The following is a 15,626-nucleotide window of genomic DNA, read 5'->3' as shown; positions in this document are numbered from 1 at the left end:
GTACTTTGATAATACATTCACTCAAACTTTCTCCCAGTATTTCAAAATAAAACCTGTCCCGAATGATCTCAGCATGAGCTAATTCGAGAACAACATCAAACATATTTTGGCCGTAAAATGATACAGTAATATCAAATATTTTGTCATGAATTATGCTATATTGACAACCAACCTTTTTCACATATGATGAGATTAAACTATCTAACTGAGATTCAACATCTTTTTCTGAAAAATTTGACTGCATAATACATTGTTGTGAAACTTCATGCAAAATATGTCTAAACTTTTCATTTCTATTCAACATATTATCATTTATACAATTATTGAACAAAACAAACAAAGCTAATGTTCCATATGTTGTCTGGTCATTCGCTTCCATTATCATTAACAAATCATCTTTGATAACCTCAACTGGATTCGAAAAAAATCGTTGTATTTCAACGGAAGGGTTCCTTGAATACAGTTGACACAGCAAGGGGAAAAAATGGAAACAGTCAGAGTCAGGTAATAATTTCAAATTCTCAACTTCTTTACTTGGCAGGTAAATATCAGCTATTGCCCTCCTTTCTTCACTTGTCATAGCATATTCTGATGAAGTAAAATCACAAACATTGGTTTGAAGTATCTTAATATTCCTAACTTGTCTTTGCTTAAAGACTTGTGACCTTGATGACATTACAACTTTGACATGGGTCTTTGCTAAAATCTTCCTTATTTTCTTAGATAGAGTTGTCCAACCAGATACTAACTGCAAATCAACTGAAAACTTACCAAAAACATCATCATATACAAAAATCTGTTTCATACTTGGATCATACAATTCAACCAACTCTGAAGCAAAAGCAACAGGAACTATAGCATAATTATCTGCCTCATTAAGATTTAAAGCAATTTGGTGGATGGCTGTGGATTTACCACAACCTGAAGGTCCAATTACAGCTACAATGTTTTCTTCTTTAACTAATCTTGATAACTCTTTGATTGCTTTTGTTTCAATAACTTTGCCTTTTTCTGCCTTCCACTCTTCTATAATTTCTTTGTTAATGTCTGTAAATGAACAAATAATTCCAAAATGCAATGTATTCAATTCAACGTTGATCACTATTTTCAATATTAGATAAAACAGATTTATGCCAGTGTGAAAATGGTCTAACATTAATCAGGAATTTTTTATGGTTTTCACCAAGAGTGGTGTTTAAATTTTAATGTGTGAATTGTTTGCACTTTGGTAAATAAGATATTGTGAATTTGCCATAATAGCATTCATTGTTCGATTAATTAAATAAACTCATCATAGATACCAGGCACCAGACATATGTTTAGATTTCAAATGACTCATCAGTGACACTCAACTAAAAAAATAAAAATGCAAAATCAGAGTAGATGTTGTTTTGATAAGTGAGACCAAATAGTCCTTTGTTCTTTTCCTTTTGTCTTTTAAAATATCAGTTTAAAGTTGTATTAATATCATATTACTTACTACAAAGTCCTTCTGACATTGGGTCTTTCCTTTTACTGTTTTTCAATTCTAGTAGAAAGTCTTTGTCATTCTCATCTAACTTTGTCACCTTCGCTTCCTTACAAGTCTGTTTAAATTGGTTTCCACCTATTCTCTCAATCGTCTTAAAGGAATAAAAACAAAAGATTTGATATTTTTTTTAAACTCCCTTCACAAAATTCAACAAATTCGGACAGATGATTTTTTTTTTTTTACCAAAGGTACATCTTCCCGCCTCGGTCGTCGAGGGACCCACAGTAGCCCGCATAAGTCTTGCATGTGGCTTCTTGATTAAAAATTCAGATGATTAATCTACTTGAAAATGAATCTATTACAATAACAGACATAAACTTGCCGACACAAGTCTGGATAGGCAATTTCCATGTATTTCATGCGGAATGTTCTATGACTTCACACAATTACATACAATCTACAAAGTATGAGATTTCCCTGTCAATACGACTCTGAAAAATTGCATTAACAAGGTGTGATAGTGTTACTATGAGTGTTTAAACATGAAGAATTATCAAAAAATCGTCAAATGACAAAAAACATGTCAAATTGAAATGAAGTTATAGCTTGGTCTTATTGGCATGGTTAACATGATAAATCAAAGTGATGAAAATCACTCATGGAAAGATTAGAAGATTAGTTTGAACAATTTCATATTAAGGTATGGTGGGGGGAATGAACATTAACAAAGCACTATTGCTGAAAATTGCATAACATTGAGGTTTTTAGAAGGAAAAGAGCTTTTCAGTATGAGGATAAAATGAGCTCAAATTAAATATTATGGGTCTCCTAAATGCACAATTTTATTTAAACTGCAGTTTATATCTTATCCAAATAATGTTGCCTGTTCTGAACATGTTGCAAAAAAAACAAAAAAAATGCAAATCAAAAATTCTTCTACTAAGTAAATGTTACCAAGTATTCTTGTAAGACATAAAATCTACAGCTAAGAACTTTACAGTGTCAACAAAAATAATCTAAAAATGTCGTTTTGGGGCATTTTGTAAGTTAAAATCAGATTATTATTGGAAATTTATTTAGTAAGTTATAGGCCTTACTTGAATACCTTTTATATATTCATATTTATATTCATATTTCATTTTTTTTTTTAAAAGATCTTGTTCATCAATTAATCATTTATCTTCCAGACATAATTTACAGAATCACTTTATGTAATATAGATATAAAGAAACAGGCAATACATAAATCTATCATCCTTATATATCAAACATCTAATATATACATTTGTGTATTCAATTATAAGGTTGAATTGTATATTGATGGGTATGTATAATTATGTAAGACAGAGGTTGAAAGGTAATGTGGTCAATTTGATAGACAGCTTAGGATGTTGGGCATTGTAATTAAAGGTGTACCTTGTCTCTGATTGTTTGTTGATAATCACAGTTGTCAATCATACTAGTACTGTATCAATACCGAATTACCTAATCAAAATGTTTAGAAAAAAAGCCTGCACATCAACACACCTTAATGACATACATTCTTGAATTAACTGCTCTCAAATTATACCCATTTTGTTAGTTTATATGTGTACTATTTGCACATATAATAATACATGAGAACTATAGGGAACTATATTTCAGTGTGAATACATTTAGTAATAGTAGCTAACCTGTCATGTTGTTAAGGGAGGCCAGTGCCTAAGTAAAGATTTAGAACAAGTTCTAATCTTTCCAAAAACAATTTACCACAAATTAAGAGAGCTTTCTGTCAAATGGTCTCAGAGAATTAAAATAACACTTATAAATTTGGTGTGTCAGGAAAGCTTCACTTAATTTACCTTAATATCCATCTCAAATTCTCAATTACTAAAATTTTAAAGGTGTTATTAAGTTAAAAAAGGGGGTCAAAGTCAGTAAGAGTCTCAGGACGTTAGTTTCTTTAAATTGTCAAATCAAAATGACAGTGTAGTGATATCCTACTTAAAACTTTTACTAAATGGTCTCAGAGGAGCTAAATATGTTCACAGATATCATTGATATGATTGTTTCAAAATGTTTAATTTGATAACTCTCACAAAAAGGGTCAATCAGATCTTATGGTATGATCAAGATAATATGATTGCAAATTATCAAAACAACTATGAAAGCTTTCTATCAAATGATGCCTATGAATTGCGTTCAGAATTTATAAAGACTAATGGGTATTACAATGCTCCTTGCTGAGCCCTGAGTGGAGAACAAACACTGCATGTCACAGTGAGGCCTTCAAAATTGAGCAAAATGCTTTTAAAAAAATGCTTAGAAAAAGTGTTCGAATATGGTGATGTGGGGTTACTTTTTTTTAACTTGTACATGAAAAATTAACTTGATAAAAATAGTAAATTACTGATGGAGAAAGCGACTGTCCAAATACCATGGGGTCTATGCATAGCAAATAACAATCAGGAAAAGCAAACCCCTTCCACATAGTTGCCCAGTAGTGTGACTCCTGTAAACAAACATCTTTTAAAAGTTTACAGATTATACCCCCACCTACACCAAAATTTGTCAGACTATAGATGTCATTTCAGATTTTTAGTATTTTAGTATTTGTCCATTATTTAAATGAATAGAAAGCATCATTCAAATTCAAAGAAGATGGAACTGAAAAAGGTTGCTAGAATACCAACAATAAAGTGATGACAACAGTGGCAGGTCCAGAGGGAGGGTTCCTGGGGTTGGAACCTCACCACTTTTTGGAAAATCAATGCATTTGAATAGGGACATATGGTTGGAACCCTTTTTTTTAATTGGCTGAATCCACCTCTAGACAATCAAACTAACAGATAAGTAAACAGGACAAAAATATTGCAACTTCATTATTTTGAAATGAACTACATGTAATATACCTCACTTATTTCTTTCCACTTTATTTCAAAGATTTCATCAGACATTGTACAATCAGTGGGATGTGCAAACTGGTTCCTGAAATACTTCAATCTAGATAGGTTTGCTCCATCTGTTGTACTGTTGGGATCAGGATGTATATCTACTATAGGTATATCAGCAAGATTCCTTAATAAACAGATCATTAGTGAGAAGTCAAAGTTCTCAGATGATACTGTACCTGAAAGAAACAAATGTATAAACATAAAAGAAAATTATGGAAATATCCTGGGTACTATATATAGCTAGTACAATGTATATGAAACTGGTCAGCTGGTATGGCATAGAATTAAAGAAACAGTATTTAGGCTTTTTATAGAAATAAACTGTTGACCCAGAGATACAGTATCTGGCCAAAAGTATAGGTCACCTGCAAATAGAAGTTTTTAACCACCCTAACTGGCTATATAGTCCTTGCATAGTCAGTCATCACCTGCATACATTTGCTGTATACATGTATTTTATATAAACATATTTTTTCAAAAATATTTTGAAGGCATTTATGGTTGGATTTTTATAAACACGGTAAAAGACAAAGAATTGTCTAAAGACTATTTGTATTATTTGGCAAATGTTTTGTTTTCAGATGTCTTTGTTAGCTCTTGGTGTGAACAAAGAAAACATAATTTCACAATTTAATTTGGTTGAAATATATGACAATCTTTAGAATATTTGTGTTTATCTCATGAGACAAAGAAATTGACCCAAACAAAAATACAACTATTTGTCAGGGTCTTGAATAGTCATAAAACTGATATCCACTGATAGTTATGCAACTTAATATTATAATTAATCTATCTAGCATGTATAGTTCCTATAAAATTGACTTCCTGTAAGCAGAAAACTAAGCAATTGTCATCACTGCTGTAACACATCTGCCTTGCCTTCTGTTACTTTTTGTTTGAGATTGAGCTTTCTAAAAAGCTGAGGACTGTTTGCTCTATCCAATTTAAGGTTATAGGTGTGTATGATGTGGTTGTTGACTTAGTATTGGAAACGTGGTTTTTAAGATATTGATTGATATAAATTGGATTTACTTTAAAGAGTGTGCATTATACTCCCATGATTTTAAAACAATTGTTCACCTAACTTGTTGAAAACATTTACAATTAGACATGACTCTGGAGGTGCATCTCTCTGGAGGTGTGTCTAGATTGGCGGAAGTTATAAAATACAGATAGTGCATTTTTGTTGAATTGTATAGGAACATTATTTAGCAAAACAAATGGTGCATATTGCAGATTAACAAAGCAAATAAACTCGCATTATTAATTCATATTTCAATATTGAATTTCAGTGTGAAATACATGTCGTAAGGGGACAATAAATGTCTGACCCATGTTAAGAGGGAAAGGGGAGCCATATATTTTGCATGTAAAAGACACTCTTCTAGATTTCGAAAAAAGAGCAGGCTAATGCTGCTACAAGGCAGCCCTCTCACCCGCAAAGTGGAGATGAATTAATATAAGTTTCAATAACTTGTTTCCAATCCACTATAAATAAATATATTAAAAAAAAACTAAAAAATAAAAGGCTCCATGTTGAAGTCGTACCTTGACCTATAATGGTTTACTTTTATAAATTGTTTTTTGAATGGAGAGTTGTCTTATTGGCACTCATACCACATCTTCCTATATCTATGAATTAATGAGAGTTGATCGGAACTATAATACCCATAGTAAATTTTCCGGCATTTGATGTTTTATCCCGAGACAACAAAAGTCTATAATTCTTTATCTCATTAAAGCCAATCGCTATAACTTAGCCACATCATGAAAAAAAAAAATTCAAAATCTATTTGTGATAAGTAATATTTTCATATTAGTCTGTTACACCTGTTAATATTTTTGGAAAATGTACAGTTTTTATAAGTATAAATAGTTAGATATAAATGTGAAGATAAATACTGAAGTGTGTCATGTCAATTCCAAATTATAAAATGCTGAATATATAGTAAATAGTATAAGAGATTTTTTTTTTTTGATTTTTTTTTTATTACTAGTAATATAAATTATACTGTCACTATAGAGTATAGGGGAAATAACTCTAACATTTATTATGAAATTATTATAATCTTATCTCCCCTTAAAACATCTATTCCTTTGCTAGATTTATTTATAACTATATAATGCCATACTGTGAATAAGTTTATACATTCAATGTTCAATGAAGAAAATAATATGCGACATCTTATGTTTGTATGTGTGTATGTTTGTGTATGTCTTATTTGTTACAATTGTATATGTGTACTTATGAACTTGCTTATATGTTTTATAAATCATCACTTCAGATATAATCATGGATAATAATGTAACAATATTATCAATGAATGTGAAGGTCTTTTTTCAAACTATAAAAAAAGGGCAGATGTTTTTGATTGGGCTAGGAGTAAAAATACTTCCATAGTGTGTTTTCAGGAAACTCATAGCAATAAAGACATTGAAAAATACTGGGAGGATGAATGGGGAAATAAGTGCTTTTTCAGTCATAAAGACAGTAAAAGTGCAGGTGTCTCTGTTATGTTTAAAAAGGGTCTGGATTTTGTTGTGCATAATTCTTTTATTGATGATAATGGTCGTTACATAATTTTAGATATAACAATTTTTTCACAAAGATTAAGTTTTGCATGTTTGTATGGTTATAATACAGATGAAACTTCATTCTTTGACACAATAATGCAGAATATTTTAATCTTTAAAAACACCAGTGTTTTATTATGTGGTGACTGGAATGTTGTTTTAGATAAATTTATGGATACATATAAATATTAAACATAATAGAAACCTAACTCCCATAAAAAAATCGATGAAATCATTGATATTTTTGAACTACTTTAAATCCTTGGTGTACATGCTATCCAGAAGATAGGAAATATACCTGGCGTCAGTCCTCACCAATAAAACAAAGTCGCCTTGATTATTTTTTAATTTCAGAAGACCTTTTTTTCACTTATGAAGAATACAATTATCATTCTTGGTTATAGAACAGACCATTCGGCAATTCTTTTCACCTTTTCAGCTTGTTTAGAGAAACGGGGCAAAAGTTATTGGAAATTTAACTCTCAGTTACTTAGAGATGCAGATTATATAAAAAGGGTTAAATCCTGTATTAAGGATACTATTTTGGAATACCAACTGTCAGGTGATACGGAAAATCTTATTTCTGTTGAGTTGTCATGTAATGATCAAACATTTTTTGAGATATTAAAAATGAAGATTAGATCCTTGTCCATAAATTACAGCATTAATAAATCCAGAGGGAATAAAAATGTCACTCTCAAACTTGAAAATGATATTTTATATTTTGAAAGTATTATGAATCATTCTCCAAATGATGAGGTTCAATAATCTTTATTTGAAAAAAAACATGGAACTAGAAAATTGTAGACAAAAGAAAGTTGAAGGCTTGCTGCTTAGATCCCGAGCTAACTGGCATGAGAATGGTGAAAAGTGTACAAATTATTTTTGTAAATTAGAAAAGAAAATTTTTATTTAGAAAACCATAACAGAACTTATTGATGATTAAGGTCAGCATGTTTCAGAGCAATCAAAAATTCTGATGGAACAACAAATATTTTATAAAAATTTGTACTCAAGCAAAAAATTAGATTGCAATGATACATCATTTTTTAATCATAACATTAAGCTTACAGAAGAACAAAGTGATCTTTGTGAAGGAAATTTAACTTTTAAAGAATGTGCTGAATCTTTAAATTTATGAAAAATGGTAAAAGTCCAGGTTCTGATGGGTATTCTGTAGATTTTTATAATTTTTTTTGGGAAGATATTGGCCCTTTTGTCTTTCGATCTCTTCACTTTGGATATGCAGGGGGTAAATTTTCTGATTTTCAGTATCAAAGTATAATAACTTTCATTCCTAAAGAGGGAAAAGACAGACAGTATATTAGTAACTGGCGTCCTATTAGTCTTTTGAATACTGATATGAAAATAGCTTCTGCTGTTATAGCTAATAGACTTAAACCCGCTTTACCATTTATCATAAGTGACAAACAAAAAGGTTTCATTAAAGACAGATTTAAGGGTGAGAACACACACCTTTGATATTATTTGATGCACTATCTTGAGGAAAATAATAAGACAGGTCTTTTATTACTTGTTGATTTTGAAAAGGCATTTGATTCCTTGGAATGGTTATTTTAAAAAAAATCTTTGAAAAGCTTCAATTTTGGGCCTTCTTGATGTAGATGGTTTGAAACTTTATACTCAGGGGCATCAAGTTGTGTAATAAATAATGGACACATGTCTAAGTTTTTTCATTTAGAAAGAGGTTGCAGACAAGGAGATCCTCTTTCTCCCTATTTATTTATAATTGGGGTTGAATTATTATCTTTGAAATTAAAAGGTAATCCTGACATAAGGGGAATTACCATCAATGATAATGAATCACTTTTAAGCATGTACGCAGATGACACATTCCTTATGTTAGATGGAAGGGAAATATCATTGAAGGAAACACTTTCATGTTTTGAATCTTTTTATAAAATTTCAGGCTTGAAAATAAATGCTTCAAAGACAAAAGCACAATGGGTTGGAAGTAAAAAATATTCTGATTTTATTTTATGTCCCGACTTAAAACTTCATTGGTCACATTCAAATTTTAAACTTTTGGGGATGGAATTCTCTTTAGATTTAAGCTGTATCACAGAAATTAATTTTGCTAAGGAAATTAAAGAGGTATCTGCAATTCTGAAGAGCTGGCAACATCGAAAACTCACATTATTAGGAAAAATTACAGTAATTAAATCACTTGCTCTTTCAAAGTTGGTCCATTTATTGACTGCATTACCAAACATATCACACTCCAGGTTAACCCAGCTCACTTCATTATTTTATGATTTTATATGGAATGGAAAACCAGACAGAATTAAGCGAAACACACTTATTGGTGATATATCACAAGGTGGTCTTAATATGGTACATCTTCATTCATTTAATATCTATTTGAAAATTAGTTGTATTAAAAGACTGCTGGCAAACCTTAGCGGTGGCTGGCAGCAGTTGTTACTGGCAGACCTTATGCAGTATGGGGGTGAAAGGGTTTTAAATCTTAAGAAAGAAAAGTTTATTGAGATTTCTAAAACATGTAAAAATTCTTTCTGGAAGGATGTTTTACTATGCTTTTCCGCTGCAAAACCTATTACTGAGATTTCTGTCAGTGACATTTTAACCTTAGATATTTTGAACTTTTCTTCTTTGGATGATTTCCCATATTACATTCAATGGGAAAAGGGGCGTGTGCAGTCAGTAAGTGACCTTATTAATCCTGAAAATATGATTTTTTATAAATTTGAGCAATTTCAAGAAAAAGTACAAACCAACAATTTTATTAAATATTATGGTTTGATATCAAAAATCCCTAACACTATGAAAAAATGCCTTAAAGAAAACTGTCTAAATCAAGATTTAGATAAGTCTAACACTGGCGTATGGCAAGCCTTTTGCTATTTATTCCTACTTCAAGATATCTCATAAACTTTATTGATATCTTATATCGTTTATAAGATATCTTATATCGTTTATAAGATATCTCATATCGTTTATAAGATATCTTATATAGTTTATAAGATATCTTATATAGTTTATAAGATATCTTATATAGTTTATAAGATATCTTATATAGTTTATAAGATATCTCATATTTGTTTATAAGATATCTCATATACTTTATAAGATAGCTTATAAACTTTAGAAGATATCTTATAAAGTATATAAGATATCTTATAAATTTTAGGAGATATCTTATATAATATATAAGATATCTCATATAATATATATAAGATATCTTATATAATATATAAGATATCTCATATAATATATATAAGATATCTCATAAAAATGAAATTATATAAGATATCTTATTTAGTTTATAAGATATCTCCTAAAGTTTATAAGATATCTCCTAAAGTTTATAAGATATCTTATATATACTGAGCCAAAAAAGTTTAGCAACAAAAATGTGAAATTTTATTTTATTACAGAATCATAACAGCATATAATTTCAATTATTAAAAAATAGAATTATGACATGTCAGAAGCAACATGAATGTTTATCACTCACATTGACTAGGATTTGTTTTTTGTATGGAGCTGGGGAGGGTAAAAATTGGGAAATGAGTATAGTGTTGTTCAACATCAATTTCTCAGCCATGTCCTCAGTGCACCAATGAAGGATTGGTAGGCACACAAGCAGCTGCCCTTAGTCATGCACCGAAAAAAAAATGGCACTTGGTAATGTAAAGCGAAGGCAGCGCTCCTCCCCTGACGATACTTTTTTGGTCTATGAGTTAACGACCTATCCTGTGCAGTTGCAAGTTGTCGATATCTGTTTGTTAGTCTCTAAACTGTTGCCTTATGCACATTAAATCGAGCCGCGATGTAAGCAACACTCATTCTGGCATCAACCATTCCAAGAGCTTTCTGACGGTCATTTTCGGGGAGTCCTGGTTGACACCCCATTCAATATTTTCAAAGGTGTATGTGTTTTTCTTATCAATGGTGTGTTTCTGAACGTTAATGAAAAAGAAATTTTTAATATCGTTTTGAAAGTACAGTTACAGAAGGTAAAACATCAATTACACGTGCAAAGCTGTAATGGCGCGAAATCGATCACCAGGAAAAAAGTACGACTGTTTTAAATTACAGGTATAACTAAGAATTATATCAATGATGTTTATAAATTTTTTCTCCAAAAACAACAAAATGAAAAAAATAAAAATAAAGTGTTGCTAAACTTTTTTGGCTCAGTATAGTTTATCAGATATCTTATATAAAAGTTGTTTATAAGATATCTCATATACTTTATAAGATATCTTATGAACTTTAGGAGATATCTTATAAAGTATATAAGATATCTTATAAACTATATAAGATATCTTATAAACTTTATGAGATATCTTATAAACTTTAGGAGATATCTTATATAATATATATATATATAAACTACCAACTACCAACAACCAACAATCAAATTTTTGAAATGGGAAGAACTGTTAGGTATTGATACTACAGAAAGTGTATTTCATGATAACAAAAAAGTCTTGTAAAGATGCTTATTTAAGAACTTTTCAATATAAATTTTTACATAGAATTATTCCAACTAAATACCTTTTTGTACAAAATAAAATTAAAAGATACCAAATTATGTACTTTTTGTAAACTTGGAGAAGAAACCATTGAACACCTGTTTTTTGAATGCCCAATAACTTTTCGATTGTGGTAGTCTTTTTCCAATATTGTGATACTTATTTTTGTAAATTTTGATCTCAACAAAGAGAATGTGTTTCTTGGTTGCAAACATGAAAGTTTATTATTGAATTTGCAAATCATAATGACTAAGAATTATATTTACAAATGTAAATTAAATGAAACAAAACCAAATATGATTCAGCTAAAGAATAAAATAAAGAAATACCAATTTCTTGAAAATCATGTTGCAAAGTAAAATGATAAAGTCCAAGTCTGTGAAAAATTTTGGTCTCCTTTACATGTAATATCTAACTAAGTGTTGTTTTCATATTATCTATGTTTAGTTCAGAGAAAAGAAATAATTTATAAATTATGAGCAATTTTATTTCTTTAAAAAAAATGTATTAAAAAGTAAGTCATGATACATATGGTAGCAAAACAGATGAGTGAAAGTATTAGTGTTGTATGTGAGTAAGTCAGAGAGAGAGAGAGAGGAGAGATAAATCTAATACAATTTTTATGTAACCTAAAATATTTTTATTGTTAAAAATTAATTAGTCAGAGATTCTTTTTGTATATTGCTGTATTTTTTCTTCTGTATTTACCACTTGATACCATTGTCAGGTGGTAGTGTAATGGGGTGTGTAAAATCCTGACTATTGAAAAACAAATAAAAGATAAAAAAAAAAAAAAGTAATATTTTCAAGATGTCATGAATGTCGACTGCAGCTAATAGTTCTGCACCGTGATGAGAAGCAATAAATGTTCAAACTATGTTTAAAATATTATTAATTGACTGAAATGCATATAGAGAATACTAAAATATACGAATCTGTAATACCTGCAGTTCTTGGAAATAAACGTTCCCACACTGTAAATCTAAGTGTTAATAAATAGAACACTGCTTGAACGCTTTTTTGTAACACTTTTTGAACGTGTAATGGTGTTCCAAATGTTTACACGGTGTGTTCCCATTTCGCCTTAGTTGTGAATTCCAGGTAAAAAAGGTAAAAAAAATACTAAGGCGAGATGGGAATTGTACTAAGGCGAAATGTGAATTTAGATGAAAAAATTAAATAAACAAATTAAAGCTCTGTGTTTTTATAACAATATAAACATTAAGTAATTAGGGATTTGTGTCTCTTGGATTATTATTTTAACATTTATTTATAAAAAGACACTTTATGATTAAAAAAAATGTGATTTTAGAAGAAAAAAAATCTATAATTAAACATTATTCAGTATCAATTGTATGAATTTCCCACTGTCGTATTTAAATATATTACAGAAATTTTAAATAAAATAAATAAAATAATAAATATTGTTTTAAATTGTTTTAATTATATATAATAAAGATAATGCATGGTACTCTTTGACTTCTTAAAGCTTGGTCCAAATAATAATTTACCAATGATCAGGTCATTAGTTAGCTTTGTCTACATACTTACTGAATCAAACTCAGCAATTGGCTTGGGATAACTCTAATTTGTCACTTCACAATCTATGGCTTGCACATTTCTTTATAATTAATAATGATAATTGAGAACTATTCACATTCTTCCATTAAGTATAAAAAAAGTGAGTGTACCCCTTAAGGTATATCAGTTTTCTATTGACCATAGCAGGAGCAATCCTACATGTTGAGTTCCTAGAGACCAGTAGAGTAGGAAGGCATTTGATATGGAATGGCTACACACACCGCCAGAACAACAAAAGAGATACTTGGATCTCTTGGAAGTGCATAGACAGAAATTGCAAGGCTACACTATGCACAAGAAATGATGTCCCTTCAAAGATTGGCCAGCCATACAATCACCTACCAGACCATGCATCAGTCAAAAGTAGAAAGATATTAGAATCTGTTAGATCTAGATGGAGATCAGAAACTACACCTATACCATCAATTTATGATGAAGAAATTACAAAACTCAGAGATGCACCATGGGATGCCCAGACCCTTGAGACTGCACAAAAACTGCCTACCTTCGAAAGTAAGAGGTCATCACTCTATCGTACCAGAAATAAACTTTACCCAGGCATACCAAATACTAGACCAAGAATCCAACTTGAAGGAAAATTTCGCCAGACCACAAGTAGAGAACCATTTCTTCAAGCTGAAGATGGTGACATCAACAAGCTACTCATATTTACAACTGCAGAAAATCTACGACAACTGTGCACTGCAGACACTGTATACTGTGATGGAACTTTCTACACAGCACCACCAATGTTTGACAGCATTTTCACCATTCATGCATTTGTTGGCACAGCCATGTTTCCATTGGTGTATTCTCTGCTACCACAGCGAGATGCTGAATGTTATATAAGATTATTCAATCTCCTGAAAAACATAGCCAACCAACATAATCTCAACTTTCATCCAAATAAAGTGAGCCTTGACTTTGAATGTGCATCAAGAAATGCAGTATCTCATGTCTTTCCAAACGCAGAACTCAAAGGTTGTTTGTTCCACTACGCAAAAGCAATATGGAAAAAGACACAGGAATATGGGCTTCAAACTCAGTATAAAGATGTCCCAGATGTCAACAAACTCGTCCGTCGTGCAGCAGCATTACCATTACTGCCCTTAGATCGTTTTGAAGACTACTGGTTACATGCCTTGGAAAATGCACCACAGTCAGATGCTTGCACCAAATTAACAGACTATATAGTTCTGACATGGCTAGAGGGCACAACCAACCTGGAATTACCACCAAACAGAAGGACCCAGAACAAATAACCATTTAGAGGGCTGGCATAACAAGTTAAAAAAGAGAGTAAAAACTGCACATCCAAATATATTCGAAATTATTAATGTGTTAAAGAAAGAGCAAGCAGCTAACGAGGTAAAGAAGGTACAATATGCAGCAGTTGGCAAGATGCGGGGAAAAGCAAAGAAGTACAGGGAACTAGAAGAAAGATTCTCAACTTTAAAGGAATCACTACACAATGGTACGAAAGACTATATTCAGTATGGTGATGCAGCATCATACATCTTCAAACTTGGAAATTAGATGAACTTTGAACATTCAAATGTGTAAATTAGTGTCTTGCATTTCACAATATGAACTTTATGGAAATACTCATGTTTTATGTATTAGTGCTATTTATTATGCTATTATAATAACATTGTGCTTTGAATTCAGTGCTGATTGAAATAAAATATTTGTTATGATAGTTTGATATTTGTCTTTATTTTTTCATTAAAATATGAAATATCCTTATCCAATTTGTCATCACTACTAAGACTTTGTTTGAAAATATTATACATGAGTAAAAAAAAAATACAATTTCAGAAAAAGAAGAACTAAAAATAACACATTTTTAAAAAGTGGGACACAAGATAGTAAAAAAAAAATTAAAAAAAATATATCTTCTTTTAAATAGTATTTCATGGTAATATTTGACATCAAAATAACAAATATCAACTAATTGCAATACAAACAAAGCATAACTTAATTACAATGTTTACAGAAGCTCCCATTTCGCCTTAGTTAATTCTTGTTTACCTGAAAATTTGTACTAAGGCAAACTGGGATTAATTTTATATGTAAATTTTGACAGCTAAGGCGAAATGAGAATAAACCGTTTACACTAGTGTTCATCAATTGAATGTGTGGTGTTCAGTTTTTAATGCCTTTGTGTTTCATTTTTGAACAGTTGATGTTAAAGACCTTAACATTAGTGTTCAACGATTTAACGTGTCCGAATGTTCAAAATCTTAATACGTCGACGCGTTCAACAGCCATGTAACACTTTTTGAACGCACCGAACATGTTCAAAAACCAAAATGTTAAGATTCAGAACACCAGACGTTAACATTCAGAACAGTTGACATAGGTGTTCAAATTGATGGTGTTCAAATGTGAAACATGTTCTATTGTTAAGCGTACATAATTTTCAATAAGTACTAAACTTGATTAAACTGTTATAAAAACTATATTGAATCAGGCAGAATACAAAAACATATTTTAACAAGTAATTCTTTATATAATCAATTGAGCATATAAGTAAGAAAAGTGC

General features: G+C 30.5%; 1 protein-coding gene and 1 long non-coding RNA gene across 2 annotated transcripts; one reads left to right on the top strand and one right to left on the bottom strand.

Annotated features, from left to right (window-relative positions):
• Positions 1 to 270: 270 nt before the first annotated feature.
• On the bottom strand, positions 271 to 1,615 carry LOC143041939 (uncharacterized). Its single transcript, XR_012967843.1, has 2 exons — positions 1,481 to 1,615; positions 271 to 1,047 (listed from the first exon to the last, which is right to left on the bottom strand). It is a non-coding gene; the product is annotated as an uncharacterized LOC143041939 (long non-coding RNA).
• Positions 1,616 to 12,030: 10,415 nt separating this feature from the next.
• LOC143043030 (uncharacterized) lies at positions 12,031 to 14,343 on the top strand. The gene is made up of 2 exons (XM_076215529.1): positions 12,031 to 12,074; positions 13,200 to 14,343. Exons 1-2 carry the CDS (start codon positions 12,031 to 12,033, stop codon positions 14,341 to 14,343), a joined length of 1,188 nt encoding a protein of 395 aa, XP_076071644.1.
• The last annotated feature ends 1,283 nt before the right edge of the window (positions 14,344 to 15,626 follow it).

This window comes from Mytilus galloprovincialis, chromosome 8 (genome assembly GCF_965363235.1).
Source record: "Mytilus galloprovincialis chromosome 8, xbMytGall1.hap1.1, whole genome shotgun sequence".
Taxonomy (NCBI): Eukaryota; Metazoa; Mollusca; class Bivalvia; order Mytilida; family Mytilidae; genus Mytilus; species Mytilus galloprovincialis.
The sequence above is the reverse complement of the archived record's forward strand: the minus strand, read 5'-3'. Positions and strand labels throughout refer to the sequence as shown.